The 27,664-nt window shown below is 40.7% G+C and overlaps 1 protein-coding gene and 1 non-coding gene across 2 annotated transcripts in view; one reads left to right on the forward strand and one right to left on the reverse strand.

The window, feature by feature from the left end:
- FRMD4B (FERM domain containing 4B) overlaps positions 1-27,664 on the forward strand; it is a 253,675-nt gene that overhangs the window by 209,349 nt on the left and 16,662 nt on the right. The window contains exons 12-18 of the mRNA XM_049777265.1: positions 15,539-15,615; positions 17,459-17,597; positions 19,448-19,589; positions 20,767-20,900; positions 21,002-21,121; positions 25,080-25,308; positions 27,281-27,337. Coding sequence (XP_049633222.1) covers positions 15,539-15,615; positions 17,459-17,597; positions 19,448-19,589; positions 20,767-20,900; positions 21,002-21,121; positions 25,080-25,308; positions 27,281-27,337 — 898 coding nt within the window. The remainder of the gene's footprint in view (positions 1-15,538; positions 15,616-17,458; positions 17,598-19,447; positions 19,590-20,766; positions 20,901-21,001; positions 21,122-25,079; positions 25,309-27,280; positions 27,338-27,664) is intronic.
- Positions 19,940-20,042, reverse strand: LOC126015298 (U6 spliceosomal RNA). Its single transcript, XR_007498177.1, has one exon. It is a non-coding gene; the product is annotated as a U6 spliceosomal RNA (small nuclear RNA).

The raw sequence follows: 27,664 nt of genomic DNA on the forward strand, positions 1-27,664 counted from the left end.
ACTATTGAAAATATATAATAATCAAAGTGGGTACCTACCTGTGAAACTGGATGTGAGAAGTAAGCATCAAGTTACTTAGGAATGACAGTTGCAGTGATCGCTCTGCTGCAGAGAGCAACAGGAAGTGATTAGGTTACTTCCTTTTTCCTCCCACCCAGTCCCAGTTTGTGATAGTGTCAGTCTCTCACAGAGAGGAAATTTAGGTGAGAGGACATCCTCTGAGGTGGTCAGATTTTTAATTAAAACTTTTCCTGGTATCCAGAAGTTCTTCATCCAAACATTTCAAAACGTCTTCAGATTGTTTTTTGCTTTAAAACTCAATTTTTTTTTATGTATGATAGTATAATCTCATATCTGGAAAAAAGTAATCTCTCCCACTCTGGTTGTGGACTATTTGGGTGTGTTCTGAAACTGTTCAGCACACATGGCTCAATGAAAGGACCTCTTCTAGTTTGTGGATTTTGCTGCAAGTTTCTCTGGGAGACAAAATTCGTTCATCGTTATTTTAATTTGGGGGCCACACCAGCAATGCTCAGGATATACTCTAACTCTAAGCTCAGAGATCACTCCTGGCAGACTCATGGGACCTTATAAGGTGCCAGGGTTCGAATCTGGATCAGCCATGATTAAGGCAAGTATCTTCCCCGCTGTACTATTGCTCTGACCTGATGACATCTGTATTTTATTTTATTTATTTATTCATTTATTTATTTTTGGTTTTTGGGTCACACCGGCAGTACTCAGGGTTTTACTCCTGGCTCTATGCTCAGAAATTGCTCCTTGGAGTCTCGGGGGACCATATGGAATGCGGGGATTTGAACCACCATCCTTCTGCGTCTAAAGCAAACGCCTTACCGCTGTGCTATCTCTTCAGCCCCCAACATCTGTATTTTAAAAACAATCTTGAGCATCCATTGTTCCCCCCAAAAGCACCTACTTTAAAAAGTCACAATCCAATGTTCATTATTTTAGAGCAAAGATGTTCTCTTTTTCATCAACACCTGCCACCTAAGCAAGGCCTTGTTGTATTAATAAATGCTAACGTTTTAAGTTATTCTATTTCTGTACTGTTGATATTTGGGGCCATTAATTCTCTGTTGGGGGAGGGGGCTGTCCCATAAAGACAATGGTAGTATGCTACCTAGTCACCCAACCAGGAAAACCCCAGGAGAGCTCAGTGGAATCACCCCTTCTTATGTGGCTCTAGACAGTGCTAAATATTCTGTATAAAGTAAGTATAAGTTGAGAAACTGAGGCCTTTCTTGCAAAAGGTTTCCATTATTGCTGCTTCCTCATGATGTAGAATTGCAATTATCCTTTTTTTCTTTCTTTTCTTTTCTTTTTGTTTGTCATTGTTGTTGTTATTGTTGTTTTTGGTCACACCCGGCAGCGCTCTTGGCTCCCCGTGCAGACACGGGGGACCATATGGGATGCTGGGATTTGAACCACCATCCTTCCAAATGCCTTACTGCAGTGCTATTAGTCAGGCCCTTCCTTTTTCTTTCTTATTTCCTCTTTCATCCCTTTCTGTTTATCTTTCCCTTTTTTGCTCTTTCCTTCCCTCCCTCCCTTTCTTATTCCTCCCTCCCTTCTTCCCTCTTCCTCCTCCCTCTCCTCTTCCTTCCTTTCAGTGAATTGTGATCTGAGAAGGTAATCTTTATGATTTCTATCCTCTTGATTTTATGGAGATATGTTTTATGGGCTAGCATGTGGTACCGGAGAATGACTCATGATTGGAGAAGAATGTGTATCCAGTTTTCTGGGGATGGAGTGCCCTTCCTTCTTTCTTCTTTCTTCCCTCCCTCCCTTCTTCTCTCCTTCCCTCTCTCCCTCTCTCCCTCCCTCCCTCCCTCCCTCCCTCCCTTCCTTCCTTCCTTCCTTCCTTCCTTCCTTCCTTCCTTCCTTCCTTCCTTCCTTCCTCTTTCTTCCTTCTCCTTTCTTCCTTCTTTCCTATTCACAGAGCATTCTTTTCAGGAGACAGGATAGTGTGCTGTAATCAACCTTTTGGCCTTGAGGGAGCCTGGTTATGCCCTTAGGTATGACTCCAATCTGCCCTTATTACTACTTTGTGACCTTGGCCATTTCACTTAAACCTCTTTCAGCCTTATTTTTTTGTTTTACAAAAAGAGACTAAAAGTTGTAGCACTCTATAGGACTTCAGAGATGATTTGATTTCAGTGATATAAAAGTTTAATAAAAAGAAGGGAAGCAGAGAAATAGTATAGTATAGGGGTAAAGGTGCTTGCCTTGCACTACCCCCACTCTGTCCTAATTAAAAGTTTATAATTGTGCTAATCTTTTTTTTTTTTGCAATGTCCACCAATGTAAAGCTTCTAAATCAGAGTTCACATGGGGGGGGGCACTCCTAAACTCAACAGTTATGATATTGCTTGGATCTAGCAGGGCTGGGGGCACCAGGACCATACCTGAGTGTTGCTGGGGGAGGGAAGGGTGGAACTCAGGCATTCAAGACATTTACTCCACCCCTTTGAGCTTTTCAGCCCCAAGATATTCTATTTTTGTGGTCCTTCAGAAGGCAAAACAGATTCACCCACTAGATTGGAGGGTTCTCACAGTAAGTTCACACCAAGTGCAATTCCTAAAATTAAAAAACAGAGCAAATCAATTCTGTAATTTAATGTTGCTTCACATTATAGCAGGCAGGGATCGATGAGTCACTGATGTATAAGCAAGGACTCCAAGCTCCGACTCTCCCAAATTTAGTCATTTCCAGGTGAATATGCAGTTCAATGATTAACTTTAAGTACTTTTTAAAAGAAACAAGCTTCCTCTGACACCTGTCTGTGCCTCGTTTTGTTATTGGTGATGTCACCTCTTCATTCACTTGGCAAAAAAGCAGTATGATCTTTTCTGGCAGAGGCTTTTCTCTGTCACTACTCCAGGAAAGTTTGTCTTGCCAGCAGGTGTACACCCCCAGTATTTTTGTATTTGCTGGGGCATGTTCTTTCTTTTTGGGGTACCCCCAGACAGGAGGGAGCTTGCTGTCTCCCTGTGGGTGTTTCCTAGACAAGGCCCTCCTACTTCATCTGTTATCTCCACACCAGCACACAGATGAAAAGATTTCCTACCTCCAGGGTGTATCAGGAAACCACCGATGAAATCAACAGAAACAGAAACGCAGCAGTTTTTTTTTTTTTTTTTTTACAGAGGCTAAAAGTCATCAATTGGAAAACCAAGTGGCACAGATGTGTCAACAGAATAACTTGGCTGTTGGCTGTTTCTCATCAACGGAAAGACAGATGTGGGGAAACAGATAATCCTTGCTAGTTCTATTTCTGCTGTTAAGTAGCTGTTCTCCACTTCTCAAAGGCATGCCAGAGTACTTCATAACCAATACAGTCAGCTAGCTTTGTCACTTGGCTGAGTGTTCCTTTTGCACCAGCCTCTGGGCTAAGTGCTTCATAAATATAATCCCACAGAACCTTCCAACAACGCTCAGAGGCAAACCTTATGGGTCACATTTTACGGATGAGAAAACTGTCACTGGGAAAGTTAAGTAACAATGCCAAATAAAATACAAGTGGTAGAACCAGAATGCAGATGAGACAGTTACAGTTGGGCCAATTGGTTCCCTTAAACCCCCACAAGAGAAGGAACCCCTGTCCTTTAAATTGCTCCTAAGAAGGAGATGTGGCTCACTGAAGAGCAATGAATAGGGACTAGAGAGTTAGATAGTACTGCTGGTAGGGCACTTGCCTTGTATGTAGACTTACCTTGTATGTTGCTGACCTGGGTTTGATCCCTAGCCCTCCACATGGTCCCCTGAGCTTGCCAGTAGGGTGCAGAATGCATGACTGTGGAGCCAAGAGGAAGCCCTGAGCACCACTGGGTATGGCCAAAAGTACAAACATAAAAAAACAAGTGAACTGATTTACCCCAGAAGTTACTAAAGAAGGTGGCACCTAATTTCCTAAGTCTCTGTTTCTCATAGTCTTTATTTCTAAATTTTGACAGTAGCCTCAGATATGCAGGAACCATTATAATTTGGGGGTAAGAATGGGAAATAAGTGTTTTCTTCTAGACCTTTAATGATGGATGGAATCTAACTAAATATTGATTAGAGATTTCACAAAATAACTAAGTAGTTGGCCCATGGATTTTACAACCTGTGTATTTATGTGTAGCAAACTATTCTGAAGCCATCCATCCACTTCCCAAGGGAAAGAAATTATTCTGATTATAATATTTTGCACAAATTTACTTTTAAAATAGTGTTTAATTTTATTTTGTCTTTCCTGTGTCAGATTTTAAATATTTGTTACTTCATTTTGGGGCCACACCTGGCAATGTTCAGGTGTTACTCCTGGCTCCACACTCAGGAGTCATTCCTGGTGTTGTTCAGGAAACCATACTGGATGCTGGAGGTCTAACCTAGCTCTACCTCACACAAGACAAGCTCCTTACCTGATATACTATAGTTCCAACATCTAATACTTTTCTGAGACAGGAGAAGATGTGACTGTAGGAAACATTTTCCTGATTTTACTTCTCATTTTCTATTTTTTATTTACTTATTAACAAGATTAAGGTTAATCCCAGCTTTTTTTTTTTAACCAGTACTATCTGCTTTCATCTTTTGATGCACAACTAATCATTCTAGGTGAGAAGAGTAGAAAGAAATCTGAAATGTAACTTAAAGTTTGATTTTTACCAGACAACTATTTTCTTTTATCACTATGCTACAGATTCTAAAAGCAACACAATTTCAAACTCACAGCTTCTAATGAATGCCACATAAACAACAATAAATGCTAATTATTGATTGTTTTTATGCTTGCTAAATGAGCACTTTAGAAAACAGTTCAGTTTCATACTCTTAATCCTATGTTGTTACAAGATAAATAAACACTCTTCCTTTCTCTCCCTCCCCCTCTCTCTTTTAATTTCCAGGAGTGGGAGTTTTGGCATGGACTTACATGTTTTTCTGTTTAAATATGAACATTACAAGCACAATCATGGTCTGCATATGTAATCTAGATATAAGTTTTTTAATAAGACTTAAAGGCTTATGTGAGGTCTTATTGATAGGACTTTATCCTATCTAAAGTCTTTATGGTGCCAGGTACCTTACAAGTAATAAAAACTTATGCAGTCATTGCTTCCTTCTACTTTCCTTTGAACTTTGAGCTCTTTCCTCAAATGAGGAATCGTTTCTTTACAATCATTCATCTCTATGGTGATTTCAGCTATTCCATATTACATGGCAGTCAGTTGTATAAAATAGAAGCATCATCAGAAACATCCACTCACACTAGGGGATGTTTCTTTGGTCAAATTCCCCTTCTCCGTCCATAGGAGTTGGGCCAAAGGAGGGCCATTTATTTATCACTGAAGGCCAGAGGCCAGAGCCATAGTATAGTAGGTAAAGCATTTGTTTTGCAAAAGGCTGGGCCAGGTTCAATCCAGTCCCCAGAGCCTGTCAGGAGTGATCCCTGAGTATAAAGTCTGGAGTAAGCAATGAGCACAGCCTCGTATGGATATCCCCACTCCCCTCCAAAAAAGACAAACAGTGGCTAGCAAACAAGGGAATGAAGACACTCTGTGTTTGTTACATAAGGAACATGCATTTCAGTAAATTAATTAATTTGGGGCCGGGCGGTGGCGCAAAGAGGTAAGGTGCCTGCCTTGCCTGCGCTAGCCTTGGATGGACCGCGGTTCGATCCCCCGGCGTCCCATATGGTCCCCCAAGCCAGGAGCGACTTCTGAGCGCATAGCCAGGAGTAACCCCTGAGCGTTACCGGGTGTGGCCCAAAAACCAAAAAAAAAAAAAAAATTAATTAATTTTACTTGAGCTCCATTGATATATTCAGAGCTTCATCCTAACTCCCTGACAGCATGAACACGAAACTAATCTAAACATGTAATAGAAGAGTGGGGAATGTGACTTGATTGTAGAGCTCTAGTCTTGCTTATGTGAGGCCCTGGTTTAATTCCCAGCATGGAGTGGGAAGGAGGGTATGTGTGGGAACACCATAGAATAATGATTTCCGAAATGTCCAAAGGAAAACTAGTTTATAGCCCCCTGAGCTATAAACAGGAGTGATATAAACAAGGAGTGCTGCCCAAGCACAGAATCTGAAGCAACCAGAAGTGGCCCCAAAACCAAAACCTTTGAGACAGCACAAAGGGATAGAGCACATATACCTTGCATGTGTGTGTGTGAGGTTCTGGTTCAGTCTTAACACCTTATGACCCCAACCCCAAGAACACATTGGTTCAAATGGCTTATACATCAGACCTAAGCATCATGATATAATAATGTTCATTCACACCCCTGGGACTCACAAGCACCACTGGGGAGTTCTCTACACAAAACTAAAATAAAGAGGGCCAGAGACCACAACAGTAAGATGCTTGCCTTGCTTGTGGCCAACCCCATTTTAAATTCCTGCATCAAATAGGATAAGGCCTCCCCTTATCCCTACCAGAAATGATTCCTGAGCACAGAGCCAGGAGTAAGCCATGAGCACCACCAGGTATGACTCAAAATATAAAAATAAGTAAAGTAGAAGGAAGAAGTGTGGGAGAGAATTCAATGGGTGGAGCACAGACTATACATCACAGGTGCTACATGGTACCTAGAACCACCAGGATTAGCCTCTAAGCACCAACAAGTATGGTCCAAAAGTCCCCCCCCAAAAAAAATTTAAAGAGAATCTAGTTAATATCCTGTCACCCTATATATTACTCAAGTGTCACTCCAAGTACTTTCCTACCAACTTCAAACATTGATAATCAAAATATGATGATTTGAAACATTAATTATATCTAAACATCTAAAATACAGGCTGCTCAATTGTTAGGAGGTAGAAATCTCACTCTCGTATAAAATAAACCTACCTATATTTATTTGATTTAAACTATTAATCTTGATTAAATGACAGCATTTGCATAGCCACTTAAATTAATGACTACAAAAAAAATTTTTTTTGGTTTTGGGTCACATCCGGCAGTGCTCAGGAGTCACTCCTGGCTCTACTCTCAGAAATTGCTCCTGGCAGGCTTGGGGGACCATATGGAATGCCAGGATTCAAACCACTGTCCTTCTGCATGCAAGGCAAATGCCCTACCTCCATGCTATCTCTCTGGCCCTGGCTACAAATAGTTTGCCGATTTATGCCACTTTGCTTTTCATTAATAAAGGAAATAACACATTACTGAAGGTTAAAAATTTCCCTATCACTTATGGTAACCACAATTAAATAAATATCATTCCAGCCCACCATTATTTTAAATGAAATATGCTGTTTAATATAGAAGCACTAGATGAAACATTTTGCACTGAAAGGTCCGGAAGTCCTAATTTTAGCTGCCCGGCGCAAAGAAATGAAGAGGCGTATGAGTTCCAGCAGATGCTTTAAAAAGTGCTTTTAATACTGACCATTATGAATGGTCAGGGTCTATGAATTCCCACCAGAATCAAAGACCTCGTGGGTCCCTCGTTACCCCCTTATATAGGATGGGAAGTGGGAGGGGAAGAAGAGTCCTTGAGGGCTGGACTTCCGCTACGATAACACCAATGATTCGTGAGGTAGGGGTAGAGGTGGGGCCGAGGCAGTGACGACTTCCTTAAGGGGCAGGGCACCCACCAAGGTTGGTGGGGGGGGGGGCTGATTTCCCTTTTCAATCCCCACTTCTTGTACTGGAGGCTTCTAATCCTAGAAGCCAATGTGATTTTGGGGCCTTTACTTTCTGATATTACTGGTCATAATTATTTGCATGAGCTAACCCTGCATGGGCCAATGGCTACCAGAAGTAAAAAGGCTTAGGAGGGGCCCCAGTAGGAGTATTAGATAGGGGAGAATTCCATGCCATAAAGACCATAAGGGACCATTTAATAGCTTTGTATCTTGGCCAGCTACTCTTGATGGTGCTTGATTTTGTTTTACACATTTGAAATTAACTTTTGTGAGAGTTTGTTATTTCTGTTTAGCCCTGCTAGTTTTGCTTTTCCAGTTACCAATTTTCCTGCAACTTCTGAGCCCTACCAGTAGAGTGCTCAGACCTAGGAGTGCCTAAGAAATGTATGCTAGGCAGAGGGATGGGCTCTGTTCCTGGGATGATGTTAATGTTGGGGAGCACTAATGCTGGGATGCATAAGCCAAATTTTTACCACATATTTATATCCGTTTCGGAGGTAAATACCCTGGGCTAGAGGGATCAGGCAGGACTTTTGAGCACTGAGTACCTTCTACCTGACCCAGGTTTACAGATTTGGTGCTGTTATGAATAGCAAACAGAAGATTTAAAGCTAAACGGGATTACCTTTTGACATAAGTACAGGTAGAAGAAGCAAAGGTTAGATTACCTAGTGAGACAGGGACAGCCAGAGGCCAATTTCCCCCACCCCCAAGAGGGAGGCAAAGGCTGAGGTTTTGCTTTACACACCCATTCTGGCCCCCCAAACACACACATGGGAAGTAGAGGACCGGAGGTAAGCAGTTCGAGCCCTTCCTTAGCAAGTGCCAGGGAGAGCATTTTCAGAGTTAGTGAGTGCATTAGGGCTGAAGTGTGCCCGCCAGACCCGTATCTTGAGAGGATCCTCAGTGTGCTTCACTTTTCAGGTTTTGGATGGAAGGCGTGAACCCAGGAAGCATGCAGTTCACCTTGACAGCAGTTCTTTTCACATAGGCTGTGAATTCCACAACGAAAATAAGGAGGTTTCTGCTTTCTTTTCTTCATTTTTGCAACTTAAACAGCTGTTGGGGTAGAGAGCCCTAAACTCCAGTTGCCTTTCCTGCACTGGGTTAGACAGAGATGAAGAAATTTTATTTTTATTAATGACTGTTTTACTTTTTAACATTACCAAGAGAAGCATAATTTTTGCTACCTGCTTTAACCTCTGGGATAGATAGGCATAATGTTATTCTTAGTAGTTAACTTGGCTTATTAATTTCTGCGGCCTTTATTTTCCCCTTATAGTTTTTTTTTTTTTTTTTTGATGACCATTTTGCTTTAGAGATTTCATTACCCTAGAAGTTATTAGAGGGAACGTGGTCGAAGATCAATCTTCTGTAGCTACTTCAGGCTGACAGGGGACTGCAGTTTCAATCTCTAGATAGGGTGAAATCTCATATTTCCCTAAAGGAGCAGTTAACTGGTTTACTTTTACAGTTTTAACACCTGAAAAGGATTAGATTAATTATACAGGGGAATATTACTTAACCCACTCAGGCCTTGGAGCAGTAAATAGCACAACTTGAATGGCATAGCTGTTCTTATTGTCTGTAATGATAGCACAAATTAATTAACAGAAAACAAAGCATAATAGCATTATGAATAAACAGTTTTGAGTTACTTCAGTTAGACTAACATTTGCATTTGCAATTTATGATTTGGTTTAATACAACTAGTAAGAGCATTTTTACATGAGTTACTTTAAAGAAGTGGGTTTTAAGTTAGGCCCACTAGAATTTTAATTAGCTACCAAAATGGTTTTTCTCTTCACCTTTACCTTGTACCTTACCAGGAATTTGAATAACTTGGCTTTTTCCTTTGCACATATACAGCACTGTTGGAGAAATCTCCATCTGGGGCACCCCCATTACTTACAGAACTTTTCTGAGGATAGGTTGTGGACACTGCAGGTTTTTCACAGTTACTCAGGTTTGGCTGATGAGTTGGTCGGTTCAGCATGAGGTTCTTCTGGCTGGGCATTTCACCCTCTGCAGGAATTTTAGAGGTGATTCGTCTGTTCCACTCCTCTCCAGGTTTGGAAGAGACTGACCTCGAATTTTCTTCTGAGCTTGAGGGAGAGAGCAGGGCCCACAGGCTGTGATAATCTTCTAGGAAAATTTTCAATTTCCTTACTCAGGCCATTTATTTCAGTCTTTCGCCGGTGCCTGCTTGTCACACCGCCTCAACTCCAATTATTCCTCTAAAAGAGGTTTTTGGGGTTCCCTTACTAATTTTTTTTTTTTTTTTTTGATTTTCTGTTTGCATGAGGACTACTCCTCATGCAGAGAGAAAGCCATTTGCTTGTATTTTGTGCAAAGCAACGTGATGCCATGACATAAATGGTACTAAAAGGTTCTGGGAGAAGAGAAAAAGCAAATATTACTTAAATTACTTAGATAATTCTAGAATTTTTTCTGCAACAAAATATTTTACACATTTTTAAATAAAACCATGACCAATTTTATAAAACCTCCTGTGATACAAATATTAATGTTCTTGGTAACATATAATGAAAAATTGCAAAATAATATTTTAATTATGCTTAATTTTAAATATAGAAATTTACTTAGTTTTCTAAACAGAAAACACCAGGAATTTACGTTACACAAATTAATGTTGAAAACCAGAAAGAAAGAATGAATACTTACTACTTTTGGTAGAACATGCTTAAAAACATTTACATTTTTTTTTAACCTAGAGACATATTAATAATTATTTAGATTGATTATACACATTTTTATTACACATTTTTAATTTCTTTTACACCACTTTCCTTTTTGCATGCAAGGCAAACGCCCTACCATTCGGCTTCTTCTCTTTTTCCTCCCTTTTTTTTTTTTTTTTTTTAAGCTTCGCCACTCATTCTTTTGCAGTGGTTCCGCTGCTAAAAATTTTCACGTGCACCGAAAAACAAACAAAAATAACAACAGTAATTTGCAACATTTTCTTATTAATTTTTTTAAGAAACCTTTAAGTTAGAAATTTAAATGCTTAAAAAAAAATTTTTTTTTGACTTCCAAACCATTTGCTAGATTTTTCTTTGATATGTAAATGACCTACATTCCTCAGCCAGGTGGAGCTGGGAGGACAATAGTTTGCCCTGGGGCGTGGTGAATTTCTTCACCACGTGGTGAGTTAAAAAGCATTTTTTTTTTTTTTTTCGGCTAGAAAAAAAAACGGCCAGTTGCTCTTTTTGGCCTGAACGCATGGCAGGATAGTTGGGGAATTGCAAAGTTCAGAAATTCTCCAGGAAAATTTATTCCCGATGGCCATTTGAGAAATCTGGGATTTGCAATTTCCAACACCCCCCCCCCCGCCAAGTCCCTAGCGTGGACCTTGCACGCGCCAGCTTCCTGGTTGGGTGGGGAGCGGGTTAGGCGGGTTTCGGGCGCCCTCTCGCCGCGCCGCGGGCGGCGGGGGTTGCGCGTTTCGCTGCTGGGACGACTGACGGGCGAGGGAGACGCGGGCTCACCAGCGGTCGGCCCCTTTCCCCAGGGGTCGGCCCTTGAGAGGGGGTCGGGCTTGCGTCCCGTGGTCAGACCAAAAAAAAAAACATAGAACACACAGACAAGAAACAGACAGACAAACAGACAGCGTGGCGCCACAAATAACCAAGCAAAATGCGTTCAAGTAATCTCTGCATTCCACAATAAATCCTAGACAGACAACTATGCCAATGACCAAGTTCTTGAGCTCCAAAAATCACAGACAGACAACCTCTTCAGCAGCTCGGAACGTCTTCCAGCTGCTCTTACTAAACCCCTGGGGTACCACCAGGGTCGTGACCTAAGCAGCCAAAGTTCGTCAACCTCTTGCCCATCTGGTATACGCATCAGACGGGGAACCACACACACCTGGAAACGCATCAGGTGGAAGATTCCTTAGTCACCCGGGGGGACTTTAACCCCCCTATGAAACAAAGTCTGCTTCTACTCGGTTTCCACATCGAGCAAAGAGCTCATAACATTTGCCAAACCACCACAAAGCTAGCTTCCCACTGGACACAGAATACAACATAATCTCAGACTAAGACAGACACGAAGCAAAGCGTGCTCACACACACACATACACACATCAGAACTCACCAGACACCTTTTCATAGCTTTGTGCCGGGCAGAATGAGTGAGGACTCCTGGCTGGCTCGCCAAAATGAAAGGTCCGGAAGTCCTAATTTTAGCTGCCCGGCGCAAAGAAATGAAGAGGCGTATGAGTTCCAGCAGATGCTTTAAAAAGTGCTTTTAATACTGACCATTATGAATGGTCAGGGTCTATGAATTCCCACCAGAATCAAAGACCTCGTGGGTCCCTCGTTACCCCCTTATATAGGATGGGAAGTGGGAGGGGAAGAAGAGTCCTTGAGGGCTGGACTTCCGCTACGATAACACCAATGATTCGTGAGGTAGGGGTAGAGGTGGGGCCGAGGCAGTGACGACTTCCTTAAGGGGCAGGGCACCCACCAAGGTTGGTGGGGGGGGGGGCTGATTTCCCTTTTCAGCACACACCTAATTTTTCAGATGGAAAAAGACAGTGCCTTAAGAACTCAGTTCAGGGGCCGGAGAGATAGCATGGAGGTAGGGTGCTTGCCTTGCATGCAGAAGGATGGTGGTTCGAATCCTGGCATCCCCTATGGTTCCCCAATCCTGCCAGGAACGGCTTCTGAGCATAGAGCCAGGAGGAACCCCTGAGTGCTGCCGGGTGTGACCCAAAAAACAAAAAACAAAACAAAAAAAAAAGAACTCAGTTCAGTAACTTTTGCAAATGAAGTTGCTATCCAATTACTTAATTCTTTAAAGAAGCTAAAGCCCTTTCCCTTGGAAATAGGGTTTTTTGTTGTTGTTGTTGTTGTTGTTGTTGTTGTTTGTGTTTTTCTTGCCTGCTGGAGTAAGCATGCTTTCTCTCAGTGCAGAGACCTGCTGCAGAAAGGCAAAACTCGCTAGTGTTTTACATTTTAAGTGATAAGAGAGGGAGGTGGTGGTGGCTTTCGGAGATCATGTTTCAAGTCCGGCCCTGGTTTTTATGTGTGTGGGAATGGACTCAAAGGAAAACACAGCTGAGCTGCATTGTGGCTCTTCCTGTAAAACCCGTTCATAGGCTGGGTGAGTCAATCCGGGGAGAAATGGCTCCTTCACACAGCCGGAGGTGAAGTTTGTGCTTGGATTCAAAGCAATTGAACTTCCCAGGAAGTTTCTGAATCCACATTGGAGCGCCTTTGGAAAGTGTCTTTCTTCTGGGAGAATGTGTCAGTGAGACCTTTGCTCTGTTCTGCTCTCCCTTCGCAGAGGAAGGAGTGGAAACGGGGAGGTGTCGTGGGCAGATCTGCTGATGTCAGTAGCGTGTCAGCCGTGGGAGGTTTGGTTTGTGAAACCGAGTTACACCTAAGTAAGTGCCTTATGAAACTCGGTTCAGAACTCACCGGAGCCGCCGTCTGGGGCGGGGGCAGTGGAAAGAACTTCTGGGGGGGTTTTCTCTCTCACATCTCTCTCCCAGTTTGGGCACCTCTGGGTTCAAAGCAATGAAAGCTTCAAGCCTATGGACATTTTAACAAATAGGTATGTAGATTTCAGCCTTCGCTAATTTCCTGTCCATCTGAACATGTGTTACAGCTGTTGATGACCATTTGGAACCTGTTGGGATCATAAAGGGCTTTGTTGTTAATAATATGTGCAGATTTGACTTTTATTTGAGGCTGGTGTCCAGCTAGAGCACTTTCTTTCCTAGCTGTATTTGCACAGGAACTTTAAGCTCGATTGTTTCTTTCTTTCTTTTCTTTTCTTTTTTTGTTTTTTGTTTTTTTGTTTTTTTGGCCCACACCCGGCGGTGCTCAGGGGTTACTCCTGGTTATCTCCTCAGAAATAGCTCCTGGCAGGCACGGGGGACCATATGGGACGCCGAGATTTGAACCAACCACCTTAGGTCCTGGATCGGCTGCTTGCAAGGCAAACACCGCTGTGCTATCTCTCCGGCCCCGGTTGTTCCTTTCTTTGCATGAGTTTTACTGGTCAACTTGAAAAGTTAGAAGTCTTAGTCCTGTGTTTCTGAAAACCATAATGCATTGCAGAGAAATTATTATTTGGACCATTACAATGCTCGTTTAAGATTGTTTTAATGTAATTTTAAAATTCATCTATGGGAGGAGGGAGTTGCAGGGCATTTGTGGTGGGAATGTTGCACTAGTGAAGGGGGGGGTGTTCTTTTTATGACTAAACTCCAACTACAAACATGCTTGTAATCATGGTGCTTAAATAAAGATATTATAAGCAATTTTAAAAAATTAATAAATGAACAAAAAAATTAAAATAAAATCCAGCTATGCAGCTATGACTTAATAGAGGAATGAAAGGGCTGTGCGATTATTTCTCTGATGGAAAAATGGGAAATTTGACCAGGAAGTTCAAGTGTTAAAGACAAGGTATAGATCAGGCCAGTACAAGGTCTAAAACTGGCGGCTAGAGAATTAGCTCAGAAAATCCAACAAAGCATCCAGTTCTGTGAAGAACTGCTTCTGGCAAAATATTTGGTCTTCAGATGCACAGTTGCTTGCAAAATGTTTCTCTCAAATCTGAGTGTAGCATTAGAATGTCAGAAATGGGAATATAGAATTTGGGTTCTATTTACACAAAGTAGACTCTAGCAGAAAATCCGAAGGCAACCCCAGCCCACATTCTACTTTTACTCCAGTGCTCCTTTTCTGTTGTATTTAGGGGAACTCCTGCAACTGTGTAGGAGAAAACCGGTATTTCATAGAATTAACCCTCTGTGGGGATTTGTTTTACTTTCACTTTGTGATCTTTAGAAATTTGACCTGTGGGCTTACTGAAACACACATTTAGTTATCTTTCCATTTAAATACGAAATCATAAGCTTTGATCAGAAGGCGTGTACTTACCAGAATCTATGAAGGGCTCCTTAGGAACTTTGATTTTATTTTAATTTGGGGGAGGGGAGGGTTGAGCCACACCCGTTAGCACTTAGGGGTTGCTACTAGCTCTGTGCTCAGTAATTGCTCCTGGCAGGCTCAGGGGACCATATGGGATGCTGGGGGTCCAACCCAGGTCCATTCCAGGTTGGTCATGTGCATGGCAAACGCTCTACCCCTGTGCTGTTGCTCCGGCTCCCAGGAACTTTTATTTAGTTGAGTCAGAGGAAAAATGATGTGCATATTTTCCACTGTTTCTTGGTTTTATTCACGAAAAATTCATTGATAGTTGAATATTACTGTCAGAAGCAGGAATAAAAATAATTTGGAGGCTGTAGTGCTTTGGGGGAAAAACTGCAGCCCATATTTATACTGAATCATAGTAGACTTTTCTGGTTCTTAGATTATTAAAACGACTTTTTGATTTAGTATCACTTAACTTTAATGCTATGGACTTCTGCTGAAGGACAACAGGGTGAGGGGCCACACCTGTAGCTCAGGAGCTACTCTTGGCTCTGAGTTCCTGCTCACTCAGTTATTCAGTGGACCATGCAGTGCTGCGGAGCAAACCTAAGCCTCTTGAATACAAAGAATGTGCTCAGCCTGTTGAGCCATCTCTTGGGCCCTTCTGTTGTGTTGGTCTCCTTTCAGTGGAGTGGGAGGGTTGGATGTGCATGGAGGTATTCTGGGGTTATTTCCAGCTCTACAGTAGTGATCATTCCTAGAGGTGCTCAGAAGACCAAGGGCAAGGCAAGCATCTTGGTCCTTATAGTATCTCTCAGGCCCTCACCTGTTGTTTTCATTTTAATTGAAGCAACATTGTATTAGAACATTTATAATTTCAAATGTGTATTGTCCAAAAAAAAAAAACTATGTACAAATCCTACTTTAATTTCACTAAAAATTGTTTTCTTAATTTCTTAGTTATTCCAGTGGAAACAGCTGGAGAATTTATATTTTCGTGAGAAAAAATTTGCTGTTGAAGTTCACGATCCAAGGAGGTGAGAATCACTGCTTTTCTTTGTTATTCTGTTGGAATAATGCGAGCATTTATGAGTCTCCCCCCTTTTATTTGGTGTGAATAAACATATTCTTTTCTCTTGAATGTGAATATATATCTTGGAGTGGAATTGCTGAGCCATTGACAATTATATTTAGTTTGCATTTAGTATATCTAGCAAAGTGACTAAACAGTTTTACATTTCTACCAGCAGTGTTTGTGGTGCTAGTTTTTATAACTCTTTAATTCTTGTTAATTTGGATATATCTATGTGTACAATTGTGAGTGAGTGAGTGCACTACTAGCTATCCTGGTAATGAAGTGGTAGGTAGCCTGTTCTGGTTTTGCTATGCACTTCCCTTGTGACTCTAATCCTATAATCTAGCATCTTTTAATGTGCTTATTAGCCATTTGCTCACTTACTTAAGTAGTATCTAATCATTCTCTTGCACTCACTTTTAAATGTGGTATCACTTATCAACATCGAATTAGTCAGGACTGTAGATTATTCAGAAAAGTTTGCTGTATGAATCCTCAGTGGTTGGTTTTCAGATACATTTATAGATGTTGGAGGTCAGAGGAACGAAGAAAACAGGAGTGACAGAAAGATGACCCCAAGAGATAAGGCAAATTCCTGCACAGAATGTATCCTCCTCTTCACACACAGTCCTCCCACCCTACCCCCATTCTTCTCCCTCTAGTCTTTTTCTCCTCAACTCTCTTCTCTCTCCTTATCTGCTGCACAAGCATTATCCTTGACCAGCTTCGTACAGCGTTCCACTTAAACTCTGACATAATTGGAGCTCACAACTCAACCTAGATCTGAGATGCCATTGCATCTTGAGGAAGGCACCAGTGACACAAATCCTGGTGGCTTCACTTTTGTTTCTTTGTAAAAAATATAGTTCTTTATAAAGAATATAATTGACATCTAGAATTATATGTTTAAGATATACAATGTGATGATGGTCTATCTTATGTATATTGTAAAAGTTTCCACAAATTGAGTTAGCAACTTTCATCTTATATAGATACGAAAAAAAGAAAGATATATTATCTTTTTGTGATAAGTTTTAATCTACATACAAAAGTGTTAACAATAGTCTTACTATATGTTATATGCCTAGTACCTAGTTAATGGAATATCATACCTTTTGACCACCTTCATTCAACTCTCCCACTCTTTTGGGTTGCTTTGTTTTTAAAATATGATTAATTTTACAGTGTAGAACATATGTAGAACATAGATGAAATCCTGAGTTTTGTTCCTAGCAACCCCTCAAATTAGAATATTTAACTCTTGTGAAATTTAGAAGCCATTATCATTTTAACTACATGTTTTTAGTATGACTTTTTATTTGATTAGTGCTCTTCTGCTTTTCACTGTCTGTATATGCATGTATATGTATATGCATAAGTATGTATTCACATTATGTATATGTATTACACAGAATGATTTCTCCAAGGTATACTTAGTTGTCACTAAAAGACAATCATCAGAAAGTTGACCTCTATTGGTATAAGACTATCCCAATGAGAAAACTACTGAGAATGTGCTTTCTTTTTTTTTTTTTTTTTTTTTTTTTTGTGGTTTTTGGGTCACGCCCGGCAGTGCTCAGGGGTTATTTCTGGCTCCAAGCTCAGAAATTGCTCCTGGCAGGCACAGGGGACCATATGGGGCGCCGGGATTCGAATCGATGACCTCCTACATGAAAGGCAAACGCCTTACCTCCATGCTATCTCTCCGGCCCCAGAGAATGTACTTTCTTAGAGTGTCATAGGACACATTTTGTGTTGTACAGAACCGGAGTTGAATAATTTAAGAGCCTTACTTAATCTTGCAGGATTTCAGTATCAAGAAGAACCTTTGGACAAAGTGGGCTCTTTGTGCAAACATGGTATGCAAACTCTTCTCTCATCAAGTCCATCTGGGTAATGGCAATTAGTCAACATCAGTTTTACTTGGATCGGAAGCAGAGCAAAGTAAGTAAATAGAAATATTTCTGTAGGAACAAATTCCTAACTCATTTGCTTTCTATTCAAAGATAGGCTTTTTTGGGAAATGATACAAATATATAGGTTTTTATGCTTTGAGGTTATTTTTAACCTTCCAGCTTTTTTAATTTGTCCTAACTGAGCATTAGATAACCTGATTTAAATATTGTAAGGTGTGTTCATTTTTGGCCTGCATGCCTACTTATACTGGTGACATTTTCATTTTATTTCATCTTCTTATTTATTTATTTTTTATTTTATTTTATTGGTTTTTGGACCACACCCAATAATGCTCGGGGGTTACTCCTGGCCATGCACTCAGAAAATTGCTCCTGGCTTGGGGGACCATATGGGATGCCAAAGGATTGAACCACGGTCCATCCTAGGTCAGCCATGCAAAGCAAATGCTCTACTGCTGCACCACCGCTCCAGCCCCTTATATATATTTTTTTTAAATTCCACATTTAAACAATTTTTTTTTTTTTTTTTTTTTTTTTTTTTTTGTGGTTTTTTGGGTCACACCCGGCAGTGCTCAGGGGTTATTCCTGGCTCCACGCTCAGAAATTGCTCCTGGCAGGCACGGGGGACCATATGGGACGCCGGGATTCGAACCGATGACCTCCTGCATGAAAGGCAAATGCCTTACCTCCATGCTATCTCTCCGGCCCCATTTAAACAATTTTTATCTGTATTCTCCTTCCCTACCCAATTTTCTGTTGTTGATTACAGTGTTCACAGCACTTGCACACATGCTTATCAGGAGTTGCACTATTTTATTGGTGCTTCTTTGTATTTTAGTTATACTTTTGTAAGGTTTTTGCACAAAGTTGCAGTGCTCACAGAAATGCTCCCAGGTGAGATGAGGGACATTTGTTCTTATGCATAACAGGCTACATACTTGGTTGTGGTGTTTTGAGACCAGGTAACTCTTTGTGGTGCTGGGGGTCCCATCTGGCAATGCTGCCAGGATCACTCAATACATGTGGGATAGTAGTAGGAATTGAATTGATAATCTCATGCTTGCAAGAAACCTTTGCCACTAAACCTTCCCTGACTTCCCTACACTGTAACATCCTTTTTTTTTTTTTTTTTCTTGTTTTCTTTGGTGGCCACACTTGGCAAGCAATGCTCAGGGGCTATGCTAGTTAGCTTGTTGCTTAGGAGTCATTCCTGGTGAAGTTCTAGGCATCAAAAGTTGGCTTTCTTCATGCAAAGCGTGTTATTCCATCCACTGAGCTATCTCCCTGGCATCACATTGGTAGCATTTTAAAATGTATGATCAAACTATAAAATGAGAAGAAATCTGTAGAAGTAAAACATCTTAACTGCAAAGCTGTCTTGCATTTTTTTCTTCTGGAGTATTATTTTAACATATAAAAATTCTAAGTTGGGGGGCCAGAGAGATAGCATGGAAGTAAGGCGTTTGCCTCGTATGTAGAAGGTTGGTGGTTCAAATCCCAGCATCCCATATGGTCCCCCGGACCTGCCAGGAGTGATTTCTGAGCATGGAGCCAGGAGTGGCCCCTGAACGCTGCCAGATGTGACTCAAAAACCAAAAATAAAAAAAATCTAAATTGGGGACCAGAGTGGTAACATAAGCAGGTAGGGTGCTTGCCTTGCATATGGCTGACCCAGATTAGATCCCCTGCATCCTATATTGTCACCGAGCTTGCCAGAAGTAAAGCCTAACTGCCACTGGTATGGCCCAAGCCACAAGCCCCCAAATTCTAAGTTATTCACCCTGTTGATAGTTTTATTTTATAGGAATCTTGTCATTTTACTGATTTACAGAAACTTGGATGAATTGATTCCATCTCAATGTTTTATGTGCCTTTTAGGCAAAAATTCCTTCAGCCAGGAGTTTAGACGATATCGCCATGGACTTAACCGAGACAGGAACACCACGGGTCTCTAAACTGGTCACAATGGAAGCAAAAAGTCAGTTCATCATGGCAAGCAATGGCAGCTTAATTTCCTCAGGTAACATTCTGGGGTTAGTGAAAGGTCAGGCAATCATTATTTCACCGTAACTTTTGCTTTTAGCTCATCAGTTTCTTTTATATGCATCTTTTAATTCATTATTTGGGGAATATATACATAATCAAATTTGCAGCATGTAGAATTTGTGAAAGGCATTTTAAAATGAATTTTTATTTTGGGGTTTACACTGGTAGTGCTTGTGAATTACTTTTAGCCTCTGTATTGGGATAGGAGAGGTTGCTCATTACAATGGTTTTAGGAGGATTATATGGCATGAAGAGTAGAACCCAAGCTTTCAGCATGTACAGATTGCACTTGGCCAGTTTTCTCTTTAGTCCTTTAAATCTTTTTTTAATATGGAATGCCTCACAAATTTGCATGTAATCCTTGTGCAGGGTTCATGCTAATTTTCTCTGTATCGTTCCAATTTTAGTATATGTGCTGCCTAAGCAAGCATTAAATCTAATTTTTAAAATGATATACAGAAAACTAAATTAATAATGAGTTGTATAACGACGTACAAAGATAGTAAATGTTCTGAAAGGGATATTTACTTCCTACAGTTTTTTAAATGTTTCCCCTAGTACTTAGTTATTAATACAGTTGTCTAATTCTCCATTTGATGTGAAGTCCAACATGGCTATAAAATAAACATCAGTGTCCCTTGGCTTCTGCAAATGTGACTGCTGACACCAAGTTTTTCTACTAGACATTCTGAAATCTTTTATCATTAAGTATATGTAACATCACTAAAAGGATTTTCTCCTCTGATCCTCATTGTCAACTTGTGAAACCAAAGTACAGAGCATTCCTTTGCTTGCTTGCTTTGTAAAAGACCTTTCTAAATGATTATCTCAAGAACATCTTTCCTTCTCTCCAGCTAGAAAAATGAAAATTTTCCCTGGGTGTGTCTGCAACACTAAGCCTTTTTATCAAGTTGCTTCTAGAACAACTGAGCCAGAAGGCAAAAGGCACATTTTATTACTGGCTCTGTTTGATGCCCAGAAGCATGAGAAAATGTTCTCCAGTTTCCTTTTATTATGCTCAGAAACAAGGAGCAAAGAAGTAAACTATTATTTAATAGCAGTTTGGGTTTTTAAAATCCTTTGTCTTTTTAAAAAGGAAGGAAACGTGCCTTGCATAAACCTTCCCTGCCCTCCTCCTCCCATCCTCCCAGGTTCTCAAGATTCTGAAGTGAGTGAGGAGCAAAAGAGGGAGAAAATCCTAGAACTCAAGAAGAAGGAGAAACTGTTACAAGAAAAACTCCTGAAAAAAGTGGAGGAATTGAAGAAGATCTGTATGCGAGAGGCTGTGAGTGTCTTCCTGTTCAGGGTCAGGAATGTTTTTCAAATTGGGTTTGACAGCTCTGACCAGAGTCAATTATCCCCTTATTACTCGGTTATGTTTTCCAGGAACTCACAGGCAAAATACCAAAGGAGTATCCCCTGAATGTAGGTGAGAAGCCTCCTCAGGTCAGAAGGCGTATTGGAACCACATTCAAATTAGATGACAATTTGCTGCCAAGTAAAGAGGTATGATGAGCAACTGCTACTTTTTTTTTTTTATTGTTTTTTTTTGCTTTTGGGTCACACCTGGCTGCCCTTAAAAATCAATCCTAGAAGGCTCTGGGGGCCATATGGGATGCCGGGGATCAAACCCTGGTGCATCCTGGGTTGGCCACATGCAAATCAAACACCCTATTGCTGTGCTATTGCTCCGGCTCCTGTTTGCTACTTTTTATTTATTTTAACTAATTTTTAAATTAAAGAACTATGATTTACAAAATTAACTGCATTTTAGGCAAATAATATTTCAATACCAGTCGCAATCCCAAGTGTCAACTTCCTCTACCATTGTTCCCATACTCAAACTGCCTCTCCATGCCCGCCTGATACCTTGATGGTTGCAGCTTAGATCTCATGTTTTCAGTGTTGTTGCATCTGTGATTTGAACGTATAGCTATACCACCCTCCCACATCCCCAGTATGACCAAAGTCCCGCCTCCTTTTACTTGTCTTTCTCATCGTCTCTTTTCCCACTTCGATTCCTTTCTTTCTCTGTCCTTCTCTTCCCTATGCTCTGGGTCAAGGGGGATTTAGGCCTCCCCCTTTTACCATTTTACATTTCCTCATCCAGTTAGTCTGTCTACCACAGATAAGTGAGATCCTATGTTTGTCTTTCTTTTGAGCGTTGCTGTTAATGAAACAGGAAAGCTGTCGGCTGAGTGTGGTCAGCTTGTTTGTTCCTTTGGTTATTTTGAGATGCTGCTGTATATTTTATCTCACCACTTGAAAGAGATCATGGAGACCAGGGTTGCTTAAACTTTTTCCACTTGCAGTCTATATTGGCCCCAGAAATTTTTACACAACCTCGTTTGAATATAGATATATAAAATAGGTATAAAAATCAAACAGTTACTGATCATAATTTATAAAGGCATTTATTTCGGGGCTGGAGAGATAGCATGGAGGTAAGGCATTTGCCTTTCATGCAGGAGGTCATTGGTTCGAATCCCGGCATCCCATATGGTCCCCCGTGCCTGCCAGGAGCAATTTCTGAGCCTGGAGCCAGGAATAACCCCTGAGCACTGCCGGGTGTGACCCAAAAACTACACACACACACACACACACACACACACACACAAAAGGCATTTATTTCAAATACTTTTTTTTGGGGGGGGGGGTCACGCCCGGCAATGTTCAGGGGTTACTCCTGGCTCTTCGCTCAGAAATCACCCTGGCAGGCATGGGGGACCATATGAGATGCCGGGATTCGAACCACCGTCCTTCTGCATGGAAGGCAAACGCTATACCTCCATGCTATCTCTCTGGTCCCTATTTCAAATACTTTTATTATTCTTTTGTGTGTGTGTGTGTGTGTGTGTGTGTGTGTGTGTGTGTGTGTGTGTGTGGCAGTGCTCAGGGGTTTTTCCCTGGCTCCGTGCTCAGAAATCGCTCGTGGCAGGTACGGGGGACCATATGGGATGCTGGGATTCGAATCGATGATCTTCTGCATGAAAGGTAAACGCCTTACCTCCATGCTATCTCTCCAGCCCCTATTATTGTTCTTATATACCTCATCTACTTAGAAAATTAGAGTCGAGACCAACAACTATCACTTATATAAATGAGTTTTATATATATAAATGAAAAGAAAACAATTTATTTTTAAGTTACATAATACATATGGAGTTGCAGCCAATCCACAGTTTATAGGATGCAGACCAAACTCAATTGTTTTTGTGATTTTGATTTAAAATTGATGTACTTCTTACTACTATACTTTCACAAACATAGAACATAATCAACAAACTCCAGATGTTTACAAATTGAAAAACACGATCATGAGAATTAAAAACCACAACATTAATGGGAAAAGTTGAAATCGTGTAACTCTTTGCAACTCAGATGGAAGGAACTAGAGGGTGTTGTGCTCTGTGAAGTGAGTCAGAAAAATTAATATAGGGGCTGGAGAGATAGCATGGAGGTAGGTCGCTTGCTTTGCATGCAGAAGGACGGTGGTTTGAATCCCAGAATCCCATATGCTTCCCCAAGCCTGCCAGAAGCGGTTTTTGAGCATAGAGCCAGGAGTAAACCTGAATGCTGCTGGGTATGACCCCCCCCCCCAAAAAAAAAAGACAAATAGAAATGTTTCACTCACATGTGAAGTATAAAGAAACAGAGATTTAATCGCTCCCCAGGGAACGCAAATCCTGAAATAGGGTCAATAGATCTGTGATCTGAGAGGCCAGAAAGGCAATACAGTTGAATTAGGGCACTTGCTTTGCCCACAGCTATGATTTTTTGGCACCATATATGCTCCTCTGAGTACTGCCAAGAGTGATCCCCGAGTGCATAACCAAAAGTAAACCCTGAGCACAACCAGGGGTGGCCAAAAGAAATGTCACAACAACAACAACAAAAATTCAAAAAACAAAAATACTGTGGTTTGAGGCTATCAGGGGACGAAGAAGAGACCATGGAACATCTCTGACGTTTTTCTGGTGGAGGTTGCTAGTAGCCTCTCAAGTATGAAACTATAATATGGAAACTTTGTAAACCGCATTACCTCAAGAAAAGTACCTAGAACCAAAAAGAAAAAAAAAGAAATAAATGAATGAGCCTCAACATTAGACTCATTGCATCAAGAAAAGTAGCAGGAGGGAGAAAGAAAAGAGAGAGAAATGAATGAGCCCCAACATTAGACTCATCTCATCTACCTCAACCTAAATAGCCTGGAGATAGGTTAAAGGATTGAACGAATAGTACAAGAACTATGACCTTGCATGCTGCTGACTCTGATTAGATTCCCAGCATAGTATGATCCACTGAGTTTTGCCAGGGGTCATTCCTAAGCATAGAACCTTGAATAGACCTGAGTAGACTCTATCCAGGTGTGGCCTTGACCCCCAATTCCTTTCCTCAAAAAACTTAACCAAATAACTGTAGCAAACAGTTGGTCCTTTTTTTTTTCTCAGTTCTAGTCATTCCATCTATGAAATGGGGGTAATGGTTGTACTTTGCTCTGAGAGATAAATCAGTAATCTATGAGATAAAAAATGTTTAGAGCAAGCTTAAAAATTTGTCAGCATTGTAGAGTGTACTTTCTCATTTTCATGTCATTACTCTGATCCTACTGGTAGAAATTTTCCTTTCTTGGCTATAAAAATGAATTTGTTTTTATCAATAACAGAATGTGCTTTAATGTTTATTGAATGCTCATCTATTCTCATCTCTGAGCTAAGCAATATACTTATATTCTTTCATATGATCTTTACCATATCTTTATGAGGTAGGCCTTATCTCTTTTTTACAAGTGGGAAAAAATGTGAAGTGTAAAAAACATTTAAGCAGAGACCAGAGCAAATAGCACAGCAGGTATGGCATTTGCCTTGCATGTGGCTAACCTGGGTTAAATCCCCGACATCCCATATGGTTCCCCCAGTCTGTCAGGAGTGATTTCTGAGTGCAGAGCCATGAGTAATCCCTGAGTGCCATCAGGTGTGGCCCCAAGCAAACAAAATTAAAATTTAAGAATATAGGCAATAAGCATTGAAAAAGATCATATCTGAGTCATAAAGAGCAACCAAATATCCTCTAGAATTTACTGCAGTTTAAAATTAGACTGTGGGCCCGGAGAGATAGCACAGCGGCGTTTGCCTTGCAAGCGGCCAATCCAGGACCAAAGGCGGTTGGTTCGAATCCCGGTGTCCCATATGGTCCCCCGTGCCTGCCAGGAGTAACCCCTGAGCACCGCCGGTGTGGCCCAAAAACCAAAAAAAAAAAAAAAAAAAAAAAACCAATTGTTGAAGCATTGCTTCCCAATTGGGGGAAATAAAATTAGACTGTACTTAAAAGTAAGGATAGTTTTATCTTTAAATATACTTAAAGGTAGGGATTTCTTTGTCTTGTTTTTGGACAACATCTAGTGCATGTGAAAGTGTCTACATGTAACCATAAAAATAAATTAGTATCATTGTTATAATTGCAGGATCCTGCTTTGCAAGAACTGGAGAGCAATTTCCTAATACATCAAAAGCTGGTTGAAGCTGCAAAGAAACTTGCCCATGAGCCAGACCTTTGTAAAACTGTGAGGAAAAAACGGAAGCAAGATTACACAGATGCAGTGAAAAAGCTGCAGGAGATTGAAAATGCAATAAACGAGTACAGAATTAGATGTGGAAAGAAACCCAGCCAGAAAGCAAGCGCCATTTTACCAGGTTAGTAATCATCTAGCCAATGGTCAAATCATCAATACTCTTGATGGGGTTAAAACTTCCAAATCAGTTTATTTAACCTAAGATCAAAGGAATAACAAGGTTAAAATTAAATGTCTTTTTTTTTTTTAATTTAATCACAAATATCAGTGTTAGTCAACAACATTCTCACTATTACAGGGCTATACTGTTTGACTTTCAGGATAAAAATTAGTTTGTATTGATTTATATTTTATATTTATTTATTTATTTTTGGTTATACCTAGCAGTGCTCAGACTTTACGTTTGACTCTGCACTCAAAGATCATTTCTATTTGCATTGGGATAGGCAGATATAGGGGTTGCCAGATGGATTTGGGACTAGAAGGGGTAATAGGATAAAACCCAGGTCATCTGGATGTAAGACAAGAACCTAACTTGCTGTACTATCTCTTTGACCCCGTGGTTTATATTGATTTATAATAAGATAGCGGGCTTAGGGGCTTGGAGAAATAGCACAACGGCGTTTGCCTTGCAAACAGCCGATCCAGGACCTAAGGTGGTTGGTTCGAATCCCAGTGTCCCATATGGTCCCCCGTGCCTGCCAGGAGCTATTCTGAGCAGACAGCCAGGAGTAACCCCTGAGCACCACCGGGTGTGGCCCCCAAGAAAAGAAGATAGCGGGCTTAGTTCCTAATAACACAAATTCATTTCTTTACAATTTTTTTCACAGTTGTGTTTCAATACATAGTGTTGACCTCCCACAATCATAGCTCCCAGCATGCATCCCATACCTCCACCCTCAGCCCCCTAGACTGCTAGTGGTGCAGGTCCATTTTGTGTATTGCTTGTTATAGCTTGGGTCTCTTAATTCTACTGTCATTGACCTTGGTTTGGGTATTTAGGGCTGACCAACAAATTTACTTTTAACTTACCTGATATCATTTCAAAAGGTATATCTGACTACACAGTATTAAGAAAACTGGTCCCTACTCAGTCTTTTAGCAAAGGTTTTTTTAATGTGGTAGCCATATATTTTTAAGCCTTGTTTCAACAGCATTTATGAAGGATATTTAAAGATATTGGCAAATGTTCTTGATAGAATACAAAATCCGCAAAGGCAAAATACAAAGTTGTAGCCATGCTTTCAACATTAACACACACTAAGACAAGTTGTAATATTTCAAGTGGGGACAAAACAGTAGCACAATGGGTAGTATCTCTTGCCTTGCATATGGCTGACCTAGATTCAATCTCTAAAACCCCATAGAGTCTCCCAGGAGTGATCCCTGAGCACTGCTGAATGTGGTCAAACAAAAGAAGAAGGGGCCAGAATGTGGCACAGTGGTAGGGTGTTTGCCTTATATGCTGCTGACCCAGGACGGACGCAAGTTTGATCCCTGGCATTCCATATGGTCCCCCAAACCAAGAGTGAGTTCTAAGCTCAGAGCCAGGAATAACTATTGAGCACCACTGGGTATAGCCAAAATACAAAAGAAATAAAAAAAAAAAAGAAAAAACTAGTTCAAGTGTTTTTAGTTTCAAAATTTTTTTTTGATATTGGGCCATATTGGCAGTTCTCTAGGATTAAGCTAGGCTGTGCACTCAGAAATTTCTACTCCTGGTAGACTTGGAGGACCATATGGTATGTCAGAGGTCGAACCTGGGTCAGCCAAGGCAAATACATACAAGACAAATGCCTTATTCACTGTGCTATTGCTCCAGCCCTGAATTTATGATCTCTATGACTCAAAATGAAAAATTCATTTGACTTTGGTGTTGTTCATATTCTGGACATAAAGAGATGGTTGATTAGCACTGTATTGAATTTTCCTAGCCATTTATTGTAACTATTTATCCCATTTTTTTATTATAGCATTTATATTTATATAAATATAATATCTAAATAAACATAACACTCCACACTGGATTGCCTTATTATTTATTAGGTATATAAAGGTACAGTTGTATTAATGGCAATTATTTTTATTCACAGATGACATAATCCCATCAGAAAATAGCTCCCTCTCTGACACTACCACCTATGATGATTGTAAGTATTTCCCCTTTTGTTCAAATGCTATATATTCTGAAATATTAAGATAACCTTTTGGTAGTGCCAGAAATAGAACCTAGATTTTCCAGATGCAAGGCATACACTCTTCCATTGAGCTATGTTTCAGGCCCCTATGATTACTCTGAAGCAAAGTAAAGCTTTTATATATATTTTTAAATCTTAACTTCTTGGGGCTGGAGAGATAGCATGGAGGTTAGGCATTTGCCTTGCATGCAGAAAGTTGGTGTTTCGAATCCCGGCATCCCATATGGTCCCCTGAGCCTGTGAGGAGCGATTTTTGAGCATAGAGCCAGGAGTAACCCC

This window comes from Suncus etruscus, chromosome 7, assembly GCF_024139225.1.
Source record: "Suncus etruscus isolate mSunEtr1 chromosome 7, mSunEtr1.pri.cur, whole genome shotgun sequence".
NCBI classification, from domain to species: Eukaryota; Metazoa; Chordata; class Mammalia; order Eulipotyphla; family Soricidae; genus Suncus; species Suncus etruscus.